This window comes from Culex pipiens, chromosome 2, assembly GCF_016801865.2.
Source record: "Culex pipiens pallens isolate TS chromosome 2, TS_CPP_V2, whole genome shotgun sequence".
Taxonomy (NCBI): domain Eukaryota; kingdom Metazoa; phylum Arthropoda; class Insecta; order Diptera; family Culicidae; genus Culex; species Culex pipiens.
This window is the reverse complement of record NC_068938.1, coordinates 141,195,277-141,215,877: the sequence shown is the minus strand read 5'-3', so window position 1 is coordinate 141,215,877 and position 20,601 is coordinate 141,195,277. Positions and strand designations below refer to the sequence as shown.

The 20,601-nt window shown below is 32.2% G+C and overlaps 2 protein-coding genes across 2 annotated transcripts; both read right to left on the bottom strand.

The window, feature by feature from the left end:
* Positions 1 to 43: 43 nt before the first annotated feature.
* Positions 44 to 3,035, bottom strand: LOC120415231 (matrix-remodeling-associated protein 7-like). Its single transcript, XM_039576688.2, has 3 exons — positions 2,794 to 3,035; positions 2,558 to 2,718; positions 44 to 2,496 (listed from the first exon to the last, which is right to left on the bottom strand). Exons 1-3 carry the CDS (start codon positions 2,959 to 2,961, stop codon positions 2,376 to 2,378), a joined length of 450 nt encoding a protein of 149 aa, XP_039432622.1. The 5' UTR covers positions 2,962 to 3,035; the 3' UTR covers positions 44 to 2,375.
* A 4,458-nt stretch (positions 3,036 to 7,493) lies between these two features.
* On the bottom strand, positions 7,494 to 10,909 carry LOC120415252 (matrix-remodeling-associated protein 7-like). Its single transcript, XM_039576718.2, has 3 exons — positions 10,663 to 10,909; positions 10,427 to 10,587; positions 7,494 to 10,365 (listed from the first exon to the last, which is right to left on the bottom strand). The coding sequence occupies exons 1-3, from the start codon at positions 10,828 to 10,830 to the stop codon at positions 10,245 to 10,247; spliced, it is 450 nt and encodes a 149-aa protein (XP_039432652.1). The 5' UTR covers positions 10,831 to 10,909; the 3' UTR covers positions 7,494 to 10,244.
* Positions 10,910 to 20,601: the final 9,692 nt, after the last annotated feature.

Genomic DNA, 20,601 nt, shown 5'->3' with positions numbered 1-20,601 from the left:
ATCTACTAAACATGCGTTCTTTTATTTCATATCAAGAGCCATACATTTGCCATACATCTTACATTTGGAAAAAAAATTAACTAAAAAGTTTTCAAATCGAGATTGTCGTCTAGGGGAAATATACCCATTTTAAGCCTAATAAGCGGTCGTGTTTGAATGATGCTGGATAATCTGGAGTGTTCCTTGAAATTTACTAAAACCAAGTACACCAACGATTAGAGCTACTTTTTGCGAACATTTCTGTTTATTTTCTCTTTCACTAAAAGTTATTCTATTCCTTTAATAAGCATTTAAAAAAAATATTTCCCAAGTGTATTCTAATCAGACGAGAATGCATTGAGCCACGCCCATTTTTCTATTTTCAGCTTAGTTCATGCCATTTCAATAACAAAGACTGTTAAAATAACAAAAAGTGTTATGGAATCTTCTTGAAAAATTCACTTTGCATAACTGCCCATGTTCTCATAAATGTCCCATATGCAAACACAGCAAGCTGAGAAAAACGCATTAGAAGTTTGTCCCACACATAAGGCTACGTGTTATGTTTTCACATAAAAACTGGATTTCCTCGTGATTTCTAGAACAACGTACTGGATGTTATAGGTTTTTCTGAAAGATCACACGATTTTGAACAAAACTGCATCAATAACTCAAAAACAATGAAAATGCATATGGGACATTTATGCGATCAGGGGCAGATAAGAGTTTAATAACAGTTTATGTTATCATAACAAAATTTGTTATTGGTGTGATACTGGTTAAACGCCAAAACAACTTTGGAATAACATTTTTTGTTATGGAAAAATAACTCCAACTGTTATTGGGATGATCGGATTAGTTGTTAATATAACAAAAAAGAATAACAGTGATTTGTACGAAGAATAACTAAAAATGTTATAAGTCTATTATTAAAATAACAATCCAATAACAAAAAATCATAACGGCGAATAACAAATCTTGTTATAAATAACATAAAATGTTATTTGCCAAGTATTTTCAAATTTAAAAAAATGTTATTCCCAAGTTATTTCCGTCTGCTCGGGGAACCCTTTGTTCTTTATTTGCCTTCGCTCCTCGCTCGGTTTTCTTCAGCCTTCGATTGGAATGGGTCGTCAAAAGTCAAACGTCAAAAGACTTGGCGCCTTTGTTTCTTTGATGGCGCTTGCTTGTTATTTACATGTTTCGGGATTATTTTTCAAGTGAGTGACTAACTAATGTGCAAAAGAACATGTTGCCGGTAGTTGGAAGCAATTTCATAACTCAAGCGCTTTGAAAACGTTAGCACAAGTGAAATCATCTTGCGTGTGGGTGTGTGTGCCAACAAAATGATGAGAAATGGTCTCGCAAAATAGAAATTATGATCAAAAGTGCATTACATTTGATCTTTTTGGCAAGTAAGTGGCATATATTTGTGTGCTTAGTCGAGGCGGTGCTGTTGCTGGTAGCCTAAATAGTATTTTTGGAGCTTTAATCGAGCATCAAACTCTCCATATGATGAAGATAAGTGTTTGATTAGAAAGGGTATATTTCCCCTATCTTGTCGCAGGTCGCATTTTGACGTTCCGAGAAACACGCGTTTTAATGTTTGACCTTGAATAAACAAAAAAGAGCGCGCAATGTAAACAATAACAAACACGTTTTGTTTGGTTGACCATTCTCTACATTGTCTCGAAGTTTGTTTGAATTTGGTTGGCGGAGTCCCAAGTTATAATTACAAATGTTTACAGTAGTTGGGCAGTTACGTGTGTCAAACGCGTTCTGACCTTTGGTCAATTGTCGCACTTACAGCAAGTTTCAGGGTGTGTCAAGATAGCAGGATTGGAATCGAATATTGGGGATCTGTGAAAGTCAAAAGGTGAGGCATTGTGAATTGCCCAAAATGGCGTTCTTAACTCAATTTGGCCCACGTGAGACAAGATTGCAAGACAGCGACGATATGTGTTAAAAATCAAAATATTATCGAAAAGTATTACTTGACTGTGCCTTGTTGGATGAATGTACGACTCGTGCTTAAAAATAATCATTTTGGAACTTGTTTCCTAAAGTACTATTAAAAGTTCGGCAATTTATCACCATTATCATAAATTCGGTTCAGATTTGGACAGTATTTTCAACTGATTTTGTTTATGTCATGGTTTTGCGGTTCAGTGAATGGATCTGAAAAATTCGTGTCAGCGTCGCCGATTATCGCGTCATGACCCCTGACATTTTCAGCACTGCTGATATGTTCATTTATTTGAAAATACAAAAACTTTTCAATTTAATACATATTTTGGTAAATGTTGCACAGTGTTGCATTTGTTCATACCTTCTCGGCATTTTGACTAGAATCATGCAAAACTACTATTTCAATTTGAGATTATATCATTACTGTTTCACCGATATAGATTGAGCTGCTCGTGGAGGTCGTCCTCGTCCAGATTAGAGCCCAAGCTGAATTCATCGTTCTGTTTCTTCAGGAGCTCGAATATGGCTGCCAATTGCTTTCTTTCAATTCTGCAAAGTTAAAAATCGTAAAATACTCACACATCACAAAATGAAAAAAAAAGTATCTTACTCTCTCTCCTCCTGCCTTTGCTCGTCCGTAAGGGTATTCTCCAGCGATTTTAGCTTGGCCGTCTTGATTTGTCCCACGGATTCAATCCTTCCAAATGTGTCGTCGTCACTTGCATCACTACCCTCATCGCCATCGCCCGAACCTCCTCCACTGACCGATTTCTGCAACAGCAATATCATAACAGTTCCATAAAGAAAGACAAATAATGACCTTGAGCCAGCCCAAATCCCAAATACCTGATGCTTGCTTTCGACGGTGACCTCTCCCGACGTGCCGAGCGTGAACCGGGTCACCGTTCCGATGTAGATGGTCAGAATCACTACGGCCACCGAAATGGCCACACTGAAAATGTAGAACGTGGACAGATTGCTGAAGTAGATCAGCAAATTCTCCAGGTAGTTCATGTTTTGGTGTTGCTGATCTGTGCTGGCTTTGTGATATGTGCGAGCAACAGTGGACAAGGTGTATTATCTGCTTTGTAGGGTGTACATGAATGAAACGAAGAAGGAACTGTCAATTGGTGAACCATGGAATTTTCATTAACTTGCATGCAAGAAAGGAACTGAATGGATGTGAGAATGTGTCAATGAGTTGAAGAGAAATAACTTCTTTGAGACAGATTTCTGAACCAACAGAATATTTCCTAGCGAAAAAAAAAATTTTAATGGAATTTTGTCAAACACAAAATATAATGATAAATTGGTTCAACTATTATTAAATAATTATAGCGCAGATTATATCGCCAATTGTTTGGTGTTTTGTGATATTTTATCACCTTGGCACAGTCGTTTCATTAGATAGCAAACGAGTTACAATGTACCGAAAATAATTAATCATTTAAAACATGGAAAACCTTTTCATACTTTTTGGCAATCATGCAAAATGTCATTTAATGGGAAGTATATTGTTTTTTTTTAATTACAATTTTATATTCAATTTTATCTATCAATACCGTCAGAAAAAAAAATCTTAAATATTTTTAACGGATAATAAGTTTAATCAACTGGGAACAATCCAAAATGCATTTTCTTGCATTAATAATCATACTTAGTTTGTTCTGGCTCGTTTAAAATATTTGAAACTTATTTTTTGGCAGATTTGTATGTAATTATGTAGCTGAAAATTATCAAAAGTTCATTCTCCTTCGTTTATAATCCTTATTTTACATGTTTGGATAATTCAAAAATATTTTGAGTTTTTGTGAATTTTCGTTGTACAGTACCGCAAAATGTTTTTTTTTCCGCAAAGAAAATATTATTTTTAAACTTATGATTGCAAATCGACTGTACTGCTGTATCATGCATTTTCTATCCGATTTGCTTTGAAATGTTGATATTCTGGCTTGTTATTCAATTTTTTTTGCCGAAAGCTTTGAAACATTGACAAAAACTTTGAAAAAAAAATGCCTAACTGTAAGAAAAAAATATGTCTGGATCTATCATGGGGGCTACCAGTGAATATGAATATTGAATTTTGGATATTGGAGATGTGACAACTCTATCAAAAGTTATTTCAAAAGCTAGAGCACTAAAGTCTTAATTATCTAGTTTTTTGAAAAAAATAAAAAATCTGACAACCCTATCAAAAGTGCAGAAAAAGTTATGATCACTTAAGTGATAAATGTACACTTTTTTATATTTGAATCAATCATTAGAACCATCGTTCTATGCGTAAACAAAAGACCTTTACAACGATTCCAAAAAAATAAGATCTGATAAACTTTTCTAAAGTTAATAGGACAAAAGGGGTCGTGCATAAACCACGTGGCCTTTTTTTGGAGAATTTTTGACCCCCCCCTCCCCCCTCATGGTTTTTCGTGGTTTCACGCCAACCCCCCCCCCCCTATATGGCCACGTGGCTTTTTCCTCCCAGGTGAAAAATCTTTAAAAAAACAAAATAAGTATAGATTTCAAAAATGTTTATCCACAAATGATATACCGTCAGTGGTGGTGACTTTTGTTAAAAAAACGATATTACTGTTGTTATTTCTACACAATAAAAATATTTCAAAATATATCGAAATAAATAATGTCGGGGAATGTTCCTGAATGAATGATTTTCCCAGAATATGGCTAGTATAATCACACCGTTCATAAATCCCAATCGTTTTAAAATTAACTCAAACTCACCCTTTAGAGGGGGTGACATTGGGTCAAATACAAAACATTTTAATTTGTGTAATGGTGTTACAGCCATTAAAACCAATTTAATAATATATTTAAAAAAACAGAAATTCACTTAAAAGTGTGAAAAAAGTATGACATCTCAAAGTTTAAGGTAAATAATAACAGTATAACAATTTATTTAAATGGTACAGAAAGTAAAAAAAAACTCTCAACAAAACAAGCAACTTAGTAAAACATATGTATTCAAAATTATGGAATTGCAGTGCAATTAATAGCATCCAGAATAAATATGCTTTAGGAATTAAAGCTATTATGCTATTAAACAGCATTCATGATTTAATTAAAATGCGCTTTTAAATATTTTCATAAAATCAAAATTAATAATTAAAAAAGAAAAAAAGTTTTGTTTCCGGAAAAAAATATTTTCATTTTATTTTAAGGAATATATCTAGTTATAAAAGCTCCTTGTTAATATTAATTTTATTCCAAACATTCATAAAAATCCAAACTAAAGCAACTTTTCTTTTTAATTAAGCATGATTGATTCCAATGATTCAGTGTGTCCAAAAAAAGTCGAGCTGTGTAATATTTTTTCTCCATACAAGAATCAGAGACAGGGACAAACATTCAATATGACGACCTTTTGAAATGTTAGTCATAATTTTTTTTTTTGAAAATATTGATTTCGAAAAGATCGGAAAATTTAACGAAAGTTTTATTTTTAAACATTGAAAATCGCACCATTAGTTTGCTGAGATATCGACATAAGAAAATTATGGGTTGTTTGGGTGAGACTTAGTAAACATCAATTTTATGTTTTTAAATCTTTGCATAGCAATATCTCAGCAACAAAGTTCAAAAAAAGCACTTCAAAAATATTTTTTCAAAAGTGGGCAAACATGGGCACTATTTTTTTTAAATTAATAACAGCAACTATTTTTTTAAAAGTTACCTAAAAATAGGTCTAACTTAAAACGGTGCACTTTATGAAAATTTCACTAATGTACTTTTAGATTGCAAATTCGATTTTACATCGAAAAATTAAGTTGACATTAAGTTGCGGTCGATATTTCGATTTTTTTTTAAATCAGTAATGATTCAAAAATTCATCACTCAAACAAATATTTTTTGCCCGTTCTGGGAATTTCTGAAAAGTTGGCAAAATTAAAAAAAATAGTGTTTTTTTTGCAAATCATGTTTTAGTGACAAAAAGTGAAATTAAAAATCAGCAAAATAAATTACCATTTATCATTTTTTTTCAGTGTAGTCCTTATCCATACCTACAACTTTGCCGAAGACACCAAACCGACCCAAAATTTCTTCAAAAGATACAGATTTTTTAATTAACATTACTGCCAAATTTGTATGGAAAACTATACTGCCCATAATTGAAAATTCGGCTATTATGCCAAATCAAGTATTCCGAGAAAAACGCGTTTTAGTGTTTGTCACAAAATCTCCGTCAAAGTAATTTACCATAAGAGAGGCATATTAGCCGTTTAGTTTTTCGCATCGGCAGCCAAGTCGAAACACTATTTCAGTAAAATTCAAGTTCCAGAAGATGCGTTGGAACATCCTCTACCACCTGGTGCTAATATCTCGTTTTTGCCAAAAGTGGATATTAGCTGTTTTTTCAATGGTGGGCAGTATATGGACAAACTAATGATGCAAAATGGCTTGGGCACCAAAAAAGTTTCAGATGGATTAAAAAAAATTAAAATTAAAGAATAAAGACCGATTTTGTATAGAATTGCTCGGCTGTACTAACAAAAGTTATGTGAAAATAATCGAAAAAACCGATTTCGTGTCTTTGGCAAAGTTGTAGACAACGCGCTAAAAATCATTGTTTTAGTCATGGACATCCAAATTGTTTAAGTCTTACTCTTACTTTAAATTGAATTTGCTATGTTTTGATAAATTTAAAAAAAGATTGAGCTAAAATTTGGAATTGATTTAATTTTTTTTTTCAGTTGTTTGAATAGGCAATTATCTACGATTTAAGATTTTTGATCCAACTTTTGGTTGCTGAGATATTACCTCAAAATAAATAAAAAAAAAATAATAAATATAAGTTATTTTTTCAATCTTTTCAATATCTTTGAAATTATTAACACTGGGACGCCCAACGCATGTCCAATATACACGGATACCCAAGCCTCCCTAAAACGTTGGAACGGTAACTTCACCTCTCAGATTTTTGGGCTTGTCTCCGCGGATTTTCGGGCGATTTTTTTTAATAGAGCAAACAAAAGTTGGAACGACGTTTTTGATCGCATAATTTACAGATGTGATCAAATCGAGTTCTGCAAAGTTTAAAGATCATCTAAACATCCTTATAATTCACTCAAAAAAATGTCCCGGTTGGTTGAGTTATGCCCGAGAACCAGCGAGTTGAAAATACCGTTCCATCTTTTTTAATGAGTTTTATGTATGTTGATCTTTAACGGCATTGTATTGAAATTTATTTCACAAATTGATATCGGCATTTGAAAATTAAGTAACGCTTTAAAACATAAATTATTTTAATGTGTCTTTATATTTAAGTGGTTTTATCTCAAATATGAAGTTGAGGGTATAGTATATTTTCTCAGCTTAAGGTACCACTAAAGCCGAAATCTGGTAAATTTTCTTAAATTTTGCCAACACTTCCAAAAAATGTCGCGTAATTTTGTAATTTTGTAATTTTGTAATTTTGTAATTTTGTAATTTTGTAATTTTGTAATTTTGTAATTTTGTAATTTTGTAATTTTGTAATTTTGTAATTTTGTAATTTTGTAATTTTGTATTTTTGTAATTTTGTAATTTCCTACTAGTACGATAGTAATAACTGTGTATGTGAGAACGTGAGGACATGTGATGAGATCATTGCTACAGCAAGCGAGATATAGGATAAGTGTTGATGTTTGATTGCATTGTGGAATCATGTGTAAAAGTAAACTGAAGATCAGTCACACACGTATTAAGCCAAGCGAACCGGGAGACAGTCTCAAAGGATAGGAGCGAGCATTGAGCACATTAGGTAGATCTTGTAAAACAAAATAAAACTTTGGTCGTATGCAGCAAAAAGCAAAACAGCATATTTATGTAAAAAAAAGGAAAGTAGTCGCTGTAGGAGCTTTATATGGATGGACATAACAGCTCTTGTGACGAAATCAAGCAAAATTAATAATAAAATAGTATATTTTAATCTACTAAACATGCGTTCTTTTATTTCATATCAAGAGCCATACATTTGCCATACATCTTACATTTGGAAAAAAAATTAACTAAAAAGTTTTCAAATCGAGATTGTCGTCTAGGGGAAATATACCCATTTTAAGCCTAATAAGCGGTCGTGTTTGAATGATGCTGGATAATCTGGAGTGTTCCTTGAAATTTACTAAAACCAAGTACACCAACGATTAGAGCTACTTTTTGCGAACATTTCTGTTTATTTTCTCTTTCACTAAAAGTTATTCTATTCCTTTAATAAGCATTTAAAAAAAATATTTCCCAAGTGTATTCTAATCAGACGAGAATGCATTGAGCCACGCCCATTTTTCTATTTTCAGCTTAGTTCATGCCATTTCAATAACAAAGACTGTTAAAATAACAAAAAGTGTTATGGAATCTTCTTGAAAAATTCACTTTGCATAACTGCCCATGTTCTCATAAATGTCCCATATGCAAACACAGCAAGCTGAGAAAAACGCATTAGAAGTTTGTCCCACACATAAGGCTACGTGTTATGTTTTCACATAAAAACTGGATTTCCTCGTGATTTCTAGAACAACGTACTGGATGTTATAGGTTTTTCTGAAAGATCACACGATTTTGAACAAAACTGCATCAATAACTCAAAAACAATGAAAATGCATATGGGACATTTATGCGATCAGGGGCAGATAAGAGTTTAATAACAGTTTATGTTATCATAACAAAATTTGTTATTGGTGTGATACTGGTTAAACGCCAAAACAACTTTGGAATAACATTTTTTGTTATGGAAAAATAACTCCAACTGTTATTGGGATGATCGGATTAGTTGTTAATATAACAAAAAAGAATAACAGTGATTTGTACGAAGAATAACTAAAAATGTTATAAGTCTATTATTAAAATAACAATCCAATAACAAAAAATCATAACGGCGAATAACAAATCTTGTTATAAATAACATAAAATGTTATTTGCCAAGTATTTTCAAATTTAAAAAAATGTTATTCCCAAGTTATTTCCGTCTGCTCGGGGAACCCTTTGTTCTTTATTTGCCTTCGCTCCTCGCTCGGTTTTCTTCAGCCTTCGATTGGAATGGGTCGTCAAAAGTCAAACGTCAAAAGACTTGGCGCCTTTGTTTCTTTGATGGCGCTTGCTTGTTATTTACATGTTTCGGGATTATTTTTCAAGTGAGTGACTAACTAATGTGCAAAAGAACATGTTGCCGGTAGTTGGAAGCAATTTCATAACTCAAGCGCTTTGAAAACGTTAGCACAAGTGAAATCATCTTGCGTGTGGGTGTGTGTGCCAACAAAATGATGAGAAATGGTCTCGCAAAATAGAAATTATGATCAAAAGTGCATTACATTTGATCTTTTTGGCAAGTAAGTGGCATATATTTGTGTGCTTAGTCGAGGCGGTGCTGTTGCTGGTAGCCTAAATAGTATTTTTGGAGCTTTAATCGAGCATCAAACTCTCCATATGATGAAGATAAGTGTTTGATTAGAAAGGGTATATTTCCCCTATCTTGTCGCAGGTCGCATTTTGACGTTCCGAGAAACACGCGTTTTAATGTTTGACCTTGAATAAACAAAAAAGAGCGCGCAATGTAAACAATAACAAACACGTTTTGTTTGGTTGACCATTCTCTACATTGTCTCGAAGTTTGTTTGAATTTGGTTGGCGGAGTCCCAAGTTATAATTACAAATGTTTACAGTAGTTGGGCAGTTACGTGTGTCAAACGCGTTCTGACCTTTGGTCAATTGTCGCACTTACAGCAAGTTTCAGGGTGTGTCAAGATAGCAGGATTGGAATCGAATATTGGGGATCTGTGAAAGTCAAAAGGTGAGGCATTGTGAATTGCCCAAAATGGCGTTCTTAACTCAATTTGGCCCACGTGAGACAAGATTGCAAGACAGCGACGATATGTGTTAAAAATCAAAATATTATCGAAAAGTATTACTTGACTGTGCCTTGTTGGATGAATGTACGACTCGTGCTTAAAAATAATCATTTTGGAACTTGTTTCCTAAAGTACTATTAAAAGTTCGGCAATTTATCACCATTATCATAAATTCGGTTCAGATTTGGACAGTATTTTCAACTGATTTTGTTTATGTCATGGTTTTGCGGTTCAGTGAATGGATCTGAAAAATTCGTGTCAGCGTCGCCGATTATCGCGTCATGACCCCTGACATTTTCAGCACTGCTGATATGTTCATTTATTTGAAAATACAAAAACTTTTCAATTTAATACATATTTTGGTAAATGTTGCACAGTGTTGCATTTGTTCATACCTTCTCGGCATTTTGACTAGAATCATGCAAAACTACTATTTCAATTTGAGATTATATCATTACTGTTTCACCGATATAGATTGAGCTGCTCGTGGAGGTCGTCCTCGTCCAGATTAGAGCCCAAGCTGAATTCATCGTTCTGTTTCTTCAGGAGCTCGAATATGGCTGCCAATTGCTTTCTTTCAATTCTGCAAAGTTAAAAATCGTAAAATACTCACACATCACAAAATGAAAAAAAAAGTATCTTACTCTCTCTCCTCCTGCCTTTGCTCGTCCGTAAGGGTATTCTCCAGCGATTTTAGCTTGGCCGTCTTGATTTGTCCCACGGATTCAATCCTTCCAAATGTGTCGTCGTCACTTGCATCACTACCCTCATCGCCTTCGCCCGAACCTCCTCCACTGACCGATTTCTGCAACAGCAATATCATAACAGTTCCATAAAGAAAGACAAATAATGACCTTGAGCCAGCCCAAATCCCAAATACCTGATGCTTGCTTTCGACGGTGACCTCTCCCGACGTGCCGAGCGTGAACCGGGTCACCGTTCCGATGTAGATGGTCAGAATCACTACGGCCACCGAAATGGCCACACTGAAAATGTAGAACGTGGACAGATTGCTGAAGTAGATCAGCAAATTCTCCAGGTAGTTCATGTTTTGGTGTTGCTGATCTGTGCTGGCTTTGTGATATGTGCGAGCAACAGTGGACAAGGTGTATTATCTGCTTTGTAGGGTGTACATGAATGAAACGAAGAAGGGACTGTCAATTGGTTTTTCATGGAATTTTCATTAGCTTGCATGCAAGAAAGGAACTGAATGGATGTGAGAATGTGTCAATGAGTTGAAGAGAAATTACGTCTTTGAGACAGATTTCTGAACCAACAGAATATTTCCTAGCGAAAAAAAAAATTTTAATGGAATTTTGTCAAACACAAAATATAATGATAAATTGGTTCAACTATTATTAAATAATTATAGCGCAGATTATATCGCCAATTGTTTGGTGTTTTGTGATATTTTATCACCTTGGCACAGTCGTTTCATTAGATAGCAAACGAGTTACAATGTACCGAAAATAATTAATCATTTAAAACATGGAAAACCTTTTCATACTTTTTGGCAATCATGCAAAATGTCATTTAATGGGAAGTATATTGTTTTTTTTTAATTACAATTTTATATTCAATTTTATCTATCAATACCGTCAGAAAAAAAAATCTTAAATATTTTTAACGGATAATAAGTTTAATCAACTGGGAACAATCCAAAATGCATTTTCTTGCATTAATAATCATACTTAGTTTGTTCTGGCTCGTTTAAAATATTTGAAACTTATTTTTTGGCAGATTTGTATGTAATTATGTAGCTGAAAATTATCAAAAGTTCATTCTCCTTCGTTTATAATCCTTATTTTACATGTTTGGATAATTCAAAAATATTTTGAGTTTTTGTGAATTTTCGTTGTACAGTACCGCAAAATGTTTTTTTTTCCGCAAAGAAAATATTATTTTTAAACTTATGATTGCAAATCGACTGTACTGCTGTATCATGCATTTTCTATCCGATTTGCTTTGAAATGTTGATATTCTGGCTTGTTATTCAATTTTTTTTGCCGAAAGCTTTGAAACATTGACAAAAACTTTGAAAAAAAAATGCCTAACTGTAAGAAAAAAATATGTCTGGATCTATCATGGGGGCTACCAGTGAATATGAATATTGAATTTTGGATATTGGAGATGTGACAACTCTATCAAAAGTTATTTCAAAAGCTAGAGCACTAAAGTCTTAATTATCTAGTTTTTTGAAAAAAATAAAAAATCTGACAACCCTATCAAAAGTGCAGAAAAAGTTATGATCACTTAAGTGATAAATGTACACTTTTTTATATTTGAATCAATCATTAGAACCATCGTTCTATGCGTAAACAAAAGACCTTTACAACGATTCCAAAAAAATAAGATCTGATAAACTTTTCTAAAGTTAATAGGACAAAAGGGGTCGTGCATAAACCACGTGGCCTTTTTTTGGAGAATTTTTGACCCCCCCCTCCCCCCTCATGGTTTTTCGTGGTTTCACGCCAACCCCCCCCCCCCCTATATGGCCACGTGGCTTTTTCCTCCCAGGTGAAAAATCTTTAAAAAAACAAAATAAGTATAGATTTCAAAAATGTTTATCCACAAATGATATACCGTCAGTGGTGGTGACTTTTGTTAAAAAAACGATATTACTGTTGTTATTTCTACACAATAAAAATATTTCAAAATATATCGAAATAAATAATGTCGGGGAATGTTCCTGAATGAATGATTTTCCCAGAATATGGCTAGTATAATCACACCGTTCATAAATCCCAATCGTTTTAAAATTAACTCAAACTCACCCTTTAGAGGGGGTGACATTGGGTCAAATACAAAACATTTTAATTTGTGTAATGGTGTTACAGCCATTAAAACCAATTACATAATATATTTAAAAAAACAGAAATTCACTTAAAGGTGTGAAAAAAGTATGACATCTCAAAGTTTAAGGTAAATAATAACAGCATAACAATTTATTTAAATGGTACAGAAAGTAAAAAAAAACTCTCAACAAAACAAGCAACTTAGTAAAACATATGTATTCAAAATTATGGAATTGCAGTGCAATTAATAGCATCCAGAATAAATATGCTTTAGGAATTAAAGCTATTATGCTATTAAACAGCATTCATGATTTAATTAAAATGCGCTTTTAAATATTTTCATAAAATCAAAATTAATAATTAAAAAAGAAAAAAAGTTTTGTTTCCGGAAAAAAATATTTTCATTTTATTTTAAGGAATATATCTAGTTATAAAAGCTCCTTGTTAATATTAATTTTATTCCAAACATTCATAAAAATCCAAACTAAAGCAACTTTTCTTTTTAATTAAGCATGATTGATTCCAATGATTCAGTGTGTCCAAAAAAAGTCGAGCTGTGTAATATTTTTTCTCCATACAAGAATTAGAGACAGGGACAAACATTCAATATGACGACCTTTTGAAATGTTAGTCATAATTTTTTTTTTTGAAAATATTGATTTCGAAAAGATCGGAAAATTTAACGAAAGTTTTATTTTTAAACATTGAAAATCGCACCATTAGTTTGCTGAGATATCGACATAAGAAAATTATGGGTTGTTTGGGTGAGACTTAGTAAACATCAATTTTATGTTTTTAAATCTTTGCATAGCAATATCTCAGCAACAAAGTTCAAAAAAAGCACTTCAAAAATATTTTTTCAAAAGTGGGCAAACATGGGCACTATTTTTTTTAAATTAATAACAGCAACTATTTTTTTAAAAGTTACCTAAAAATAGGTCTAACTTAAAACGGTGCACTTTATGAAAATTTCACTAATGTACTTTTAGATTGCAAATTCGATTTTACATCGAAAAATTAAGTTGACATTAAGTTGCGGTCGATATTTCGATTTTTTTTTAAATCAGTAATGATTCAAAAATTCATCACTCAAACAAATATTTTTTGCCCGTTCTGGGAATTTCTGAAAAGTTGGCAAAATTAAAAAAAATAGTGTTTTTTTGCAAATCATGTTTTAATGACAAAAAGTGAAATTAAAAATCAGCAAAATAAATTACCATTTATCATTTTTTTTCAGTGTAGTCCTTATCCATACCTACAACTTTGCCGAAGACACCAAACCGACCCAAAATTTCTTCAAAAGATACAGATTTTTTAATTAACATTACTGCCAAATTTGTATGGAAAACTATACTGCCCATAATTGAAAATTCGGCTATTATGCCAAATCAAGTATTCCGAGAAAAACGCGTTTTAGTGTTTGTCACAAAATCTCCGTCAAAGTAATTTACCATAAGAGAGGCATATTAGCCGTTTAGTTTTTCGCATCGGCAGCCAAGTCGAAACACTATTTCAGTAAAATTCAAGTTCCAGAAGATGCGTTGGAACATCCTCTACCACCTGGTGCTAATATCTCGTTTTTGCCAAAAGTGGATATTAGCTGTTTTTTCAATGGTGGGCAGTATATGGACAAACTAATGATGCAAAATGGCTTGGGCACCAAAAAAGTTTCAGATGGATTAAAAAAAATTAAAATTAAAGAATAAAGACCGATTTTGTATAGAATTGCTCGGCTGTACTAACAAAAGTTATGTGAAAATAATCGAAAAAACCGATTTCGTGTCTTTGGCAAAGTTGTAGACAACGCGCTAAAAATCATTGTTTTAGTCATGGACATCCAAATTGTTTAAGTCTTACTCTTACTTTAAATTGAATTTGCTATGTTTTGATAAATTTAAAAAAAGATTGAGCTAAAATTTGGAATTGATTTAATTTTTTTTTTCAGTTGTTTGAATAGGCAATTATCTACGATTTAAGATTTTTGATCCAACTTTTGGTTGCTGAGATATTACCTCAAAATAAATAAAAAAAAAATAATAAATATAAGTTATTTTTTCAATCTTTTCAATATCTTTGAAATTATTAACACTGGGACGCCCAACGCATGTCCAATATACACGGATACCCAAGCCTCCCTAAAACGTTGGAACGGTAACTTCACCTCTCAGATTTTTGGGCTTGTCTCCGCGGATTTTCGGGCGATTTTTTTTAATAGAGCAAACAAAAGTTGGAACGACGTTTTTGATCGCATAATTTACAGATGTGATCAAATCGAGTTCTGCAAAGTTTAAAGATCATCTAAACATCCTTATAATTCACTCAAAAAAATGTCCCGGTTGGTTGAGTTATGCCCGAGAACCAGCGAGTTGAAAATACCGTTCCATCTTTTTTAATGAGTTTTATGTATGTTGATCTTTAACGGCATTGTATTGAAATTTATTTCACAAATTGATATCGGCATTTGAAAATTAAGTAACGCTTTAAAACATAAATTATTTTAATGTGTCTTTATATTTAAGTGGTTTTATCTCAAATATGAAGTTGAGGGTATAGTATATTTTCTCAGCTTAAGGTACCACTAAAGCCGAAATCTGGTAAATTTTCTTAAATTTTGCCAACACTTCCAAAAAATGTCGCGTAATTTTGTAATTTTGTAATTTTGTAATTTTGTAATTTTGTAATTTTGTAATTTTGTAATTTTGTAATTTTGTAATTTTGTAATTTTGTAATTTTGTAATTTTGTAATTTTGTAATTTTGTATTTTTGTAATTTTGTAATTTTGTAATTTTGTAATTTTGTAATTTTGTAATTTTGTAATTTTGTAATTTTGTAATTTTGTAATTTTGTAATTTTGTAATTTTGTAATTTTGTAATTTTGTAATTTTGTAATTTTGTAATTTTGTAATTTTGTAATTTTGTAATTTTGTAATTTTGTAATATTTCTAGTTTCTAATTTTCTAATTTTCTTATTTTCTTATTTTCTTATTTTCTTATTTTCTTATTTTCTTATTTTCTTATTTTCTTATTTTCTTATTTTCTTATTTTCTTATTTTCTTATTTTCTTATTTTCTTATTTTCTTATTTTCTTATTTTCTTATTTTCTTATTTTCTTATTTTCTTATTTTCTTATTTTCTTATTTTCTTATTTTCTTATTTTCTTATATTCTTATTTTCTTATTTTCTTATTTTCTTATTTTCTTATTTTCTTATTTTCTTATTTTCTTATTTTCTTATTTTCTTATTTTCTTATTTTCTTATTTTCTTATTTTCTTATATTCTTATTTTCTTATTTTCTTATTTTCTTATTTTCTTATTTTCTTATTTTCTTATTTTCTTATTTTCTTATTTTCTTATTTTCTTATTTTCTTATTTTCTTATTTTCTTATTTTCTTATTTTCTTATTTTCTTATTTTCTTATTTTCTTATTTTCTTATTTGCTTATTTTCTTTTTTTCTTATTTTCTTATTTTCTTATTTTCTTATTTTCTTATTTTCTTATTTTCTTATTTTCTTATTTTCTTATTTTCTTTGTTTTCTTTGTTTCTTTGTTTTCTTTGTTTCTTTGTTTTCTTTGTTTTCTTTGTTTTCTTTGTTTTCTTTGTTTTCTTTGTTTTCTTTGTTTTCTTTGTTTTCTTTGTTTTCTTTGTTTTCTTTGTTTTCTTTGTTTTCTTTGTTTTCTTTGTTTTCTTTGTTTTCTTTGTTTTCTTTGTTTTCTTTGTTTTCTTTGTTTTCTTTGTTTTCTTTGTTTTCTTTGTTTTCTTTGTTTTCTTTGTTTTCTTTGTTTTCTTTGTTTTCTTTGTTTTCTTTGTTTTCTTTGTTTTCTTTGTTTTCTTTGTTTTCTTTGTTTTCTTTGTTTTCTTTGTTTTCTTTGTTTTCTTTGTTTTCTTTGTTTTCTTTGTTTTCTTTGTTTTCTTTGTTTTCTTTGTTTTCTTTGTTTTCTTTGTTTTCTTTGTTTTCTTTGTTTTCTTTGTTTTCTTTGTTTTCTTTGTTTTCTTTGTTTTCTTTGTTTTCTTTGTTTTCTTTTCTTTCTTTGTTTTCTTTGTTTTCTTTTCTTTCTTTGTTTTCTTTGTTTCCTTTGTTTTCTTTATTTTTTTTGTTTTCTTTGTTTTCTTTGTTTTCTTTGTTTTCTTTGTTTTCTTTGTTTTCTTTCTTTCTTTGATTTTATTTCAATTTTACAATTTTACAATTTTACAATTTTAGAAAACACACAATGCGTCCGACGTGATCTGGTACCGAAATCAACGGACACTTCAAGCGTTCTTCCCACTACTATAGCAAAGAATCTAAAACTTACCTTCGGCCATCGGCCAACCCTTCTCCGGAAGTCGAGCCGCCACTAGCTCACGGATCAATGGACACTTCTGCGTTCAAACTCCCGTGTGTGGTATAAACACTACATCTTCGGCCATCAGCCAAATATCCTCTGGAATTCCAACGACCTTCTGCTGCTGCCAACGTCGAGCTGGTACCGGAATCAACGAACACTTCAAGCTTTTTCCCCACTCCCGTTTGTAACAAACACTACATCCCATCTTCGGCCATATGCCAACTCTTCTCCTCCAACTCTTCTTCTGAACTCCAACCTCGAGCTTGTGCCGGAACGATGGACACTTCTGTGCGTTCTTTCCACTCCAGGCGGTGATAAAGGCACTACAACCCTTCTCCGGAACTCCGACGTAGAGCCGGCACCAGCTAATCGGAAACGGACACTTCAGTGCCCTTCACTTTCCATTACCACAGGAACTACAACACATCTTCGGCCATCGGCCAATTCTTCTCCGGAACTCCGACGACCTCAGCGGTCAACGCCGTGCTGGTGCCGGAAGCAACTTACATTTCTAGCGGTCATTCCACTACCGCCTGTGCGCAACTATTCCTCGGCTACTAGCCAGCTCTCAAAAACTTCTCCGGAACCGTCGGCGAACATCCGATGCCGTCACTTTTCCCGTAATCAACCCGATTTTGCAAAGCAACGACAAAGAGCAACATCAAAATGTTGCAAAACAGCACCTGCAACAAAACAAATCGCAGTGCAACCTAAAAGTGCACACTAAAAAGCGGTAAAGAAAAATTGGAATGTAAAAATATAAAAACTTTTCAACAAATATTGCCAAAATTTTGAACATAGCAACAAACAATGTTCGTATAATGATTTATTTTATTGCCCCCATGACTGCAATACCATAACAGTATGATTTTCGTAAAAATAAAGCACAACTTGAGAAGCCAATGCGATTTTGCGTTATTTTTTTCCACAGTGCATGATACAAAATGCTAACTTGGCAAGGATGCCGACATGGCGGCTTGGTCCCGGAACACGGAATCTTTTTATTTCAAGGTGGTGGCCACTTAGGAATGGAATTCCGGCAGTTTAGAGGAACCGTTTTATTCGTTGAAATGTCTTCTTCCCGGAGACATAAATATGAGCTAGATCTATAATGCCGTTTCAGAGCAATGGAGCTTCAAAGAGTTGAAGATTTTGAATCCCATACTATTTTATTTTTTTCACCGATTGAACCTTATTGATTCCAGCGTCGTGAAGAAAGTACTAGACAGATTTTCTCCGTTTTGGTGTTGATTTGTTCGTCAGACAATTCTCTACCCGTAGACGTATAAATATAAGAGTTTGACAAAACTAATGAAGAGTTCTAGCGTTTTTCGCAAAAAAAAAACTTTGCGAAATTTGTGGCTTGTGTGGAACCTTAAAGAAAAACTAATATTTTCAGGAAAGGGCACCTTTGGCCCCTATTTTTTTAATCTTTAAATTAATTAAGAAACAAAAACAATGTCTGCATGAAGCTCGTTTTTTTCTCAGAAAATCTAAAATGTTTGCCCTTGTTTCTCTTTGGCTCAACAGATGGTCCATATAAACATAAAAAAAAATACCTACAACTTTGCCGATGGATAGTAAACGTGTATTTTATGAAATGTTATGTAATATAACAATCCGAATTGTGTAACCCATGAAATAAGGAATACCTTTTAGACCAAAATATTCATCCAATTTTTTGGTGAATCTTAAAGTATGTATCGTTCGTTTTTTCGTTACTGGTTAATTTTTAATGTTAGACGTTTCACTTGCAAATGAATGAAACTGAAATTTTGCGCGATAATCCTGAAATTGGGGTTTTTAGTTTCTTTGTACTTTAAAAAATATTGCATGAGAGAGGAGATACAAGATATCTTGAGTTTGTTTTAAGTGTCAAAAGGAAATCTTTCGATAAAGATTCTTCGATCACTTATAGGACCAGCTACGGTAATTAGCTAAGATCTAAGATTTTGAAAATATTTTTTTTTCGCCGAGAATCATTTTTAGACACTTCATTTATAATACATATTTAGTCTTTTGCCTTGTTACGAAAATCTTATAAAATTTTCAGCTATATTTATTTTTTAAATTGTTCGAAAATAGAACTATCGAAAACTACATCTACTTTCAATGCAAATTTGCAAGCACATTTTTAGCTACAAGATACCATCAACAAAAAAAAATTTGTTTGCATTTTGGTACGCATTTTTTAGAGTATATTTACTTTGGATACTGAAACTTTATTTTTTAACAGCTTTTAAAAAAAGGTAAGACGTAGCTAAATGAGTATTAAAAAGTGTTCATTCAAAAACAGGCTCAAAGCATTGATATGAATCTTCTGAAATATATAATTTTGAAAAAAATATTGTGACATTGAAATATAAGTAATAATTCTAAACACAATAATTGTATGCTTTTGAAGTGTAACAAAAAATGTATGCATATAAGTAAACTCAAAGCGCGTATTTTTTTCTTTTTTTTAAGAAAATATTTTTTTTGAAAGGCCACGTGGTCAGCCGTTGACCCCCCCCCTCCCCCCCATGGCTTTTCATGGTTTTTTTCGGTCGGATTTCGGACCCCCCCCCCCTAAGGAGACCACGTGGTTTATGCACGACCCCAAAGTGTTGATGAAATTTCCTTTAAACCATATTCAAAACCATAACAATCGTTTTGAAACTATGTAGAAAACATTTAATAGCATTTTTCCAATTTAAGAAAAACAAATTTTCCAGGAAAAATCGAAAAATCGAATTATCAAGCGTATTGTAAACGTCAATTTACCAGCTTTTTGAAAACGGTATGATTATTGGAATGTTTATTTGCCACAAGTTTGAACATTTCAGCACTCTTTTTTGGGTGATAAAAAGTAGGTCATTTCGTTACTTTAGAAGGTCAGGTTAAGTTTATACACAGCTAAAAAAGTAGTAAGCCAGCTGCATGGAATGGCCTGGGTGTACAATAAATTTTGCATTATTTTATGCAATTCTGTGTAATATTACATTCTGAAATATGTAGCCCATCAGTATGGGAAACCTACTTGACCGAAATGTCAAGCTCATATATGCGTTTATCCTTTCAGCTATTCATCGGTCTGATGGCCGAGTGGGCTAAGGCGCCAGTCCTTACTGTTGGTGCTGGGTTTGAATCCCGTCGGTAGCAACTTTTTTTTTGTGTTTGCAAAAATTGTACATGCAGTGTGTAATATTAAGTGTTTATTTTGACGAAGGTGATGTGCATGCTTTTGCATGCCATTTTACCATCGGATTTTTTGCTGTGTGGAACTTTATTATAGTATAGGTGGGTAATTCTCCAGACAAAAACAAAATTGTATATATAAACATAAGAGGTTTGTATGTATTCTTCACGAGTTATTAGAATTTAAAAAAAAGATCTTTTGAAAAAAGGAATAATTTTGAACATTTTTACCATTTTTTTTTGTTTTTTATTCTTAAAAAAATGAAAAAATGGGTTATTGCAGATTCAAAAAGTTTTTTAAAATTTACATTAAATTACTTGACTCACTATTTTTGACAGTTGAGTAACGGGAAGTGGCAGCGATTTTAAAACTATGTTTTAACTTTTTTTTTGAGCATGAGCATTAGGGTGGTCCAAATCCGGACTTTTTTGGGGCTACCCCCTGAAATCAAAGATTGACCCATCACTAGGCTAAATTCCAAATTTGAGCTCATTCTGACCACGGGAACCCCTCCCTCCAA

Bases quoted from the DNA above. Each gene is read 5' to 3' on its own strand.
- LOC120415231 (XM_039576688.2), bottom strand. From the start codon at position 2,961: ATGAACTACCTGGAGAATTTGCTGATCTACTTCAGCAATCTGTCCACG. The intron at 2,719-2,793 runs GTATTTGGGATT...TTGCTGTTGCAG, and splicing joins CCGTCGAAAGCAAGCATCAG to AAATCGGTCAGTGGAGGAGG. The intron at 2,497-2,557 runs GTAAGATACTTT...TTAACTTTGCAG, and splicing joins CAAAGGCAGGAGGAGAGAGA to AATTGAAAGAAAGCAATTGG.
- LOC120415252 (XM_039576718.2), bottom strand. From the start codon at position 10,830: ATGAACTACCTGGAGAATTTGCTGATCTACTTCAGCAATCTGTCCACG. The intron at 10,588-10,662 runs GTATTTGGGATT...TTGCTGTTGCAG, and splicing joins CCGTCGAAAGCAAGCATCAG to AAATCGGTCAGTGGAGGAGG. The intron at 10,366-10,426 runs GTAAGATACTTT...TTAACTTTGCAG, and splicing joins CAAAGGCAGGAGGAGAGAGA to AATTGAAAGAAAGCAATTGG.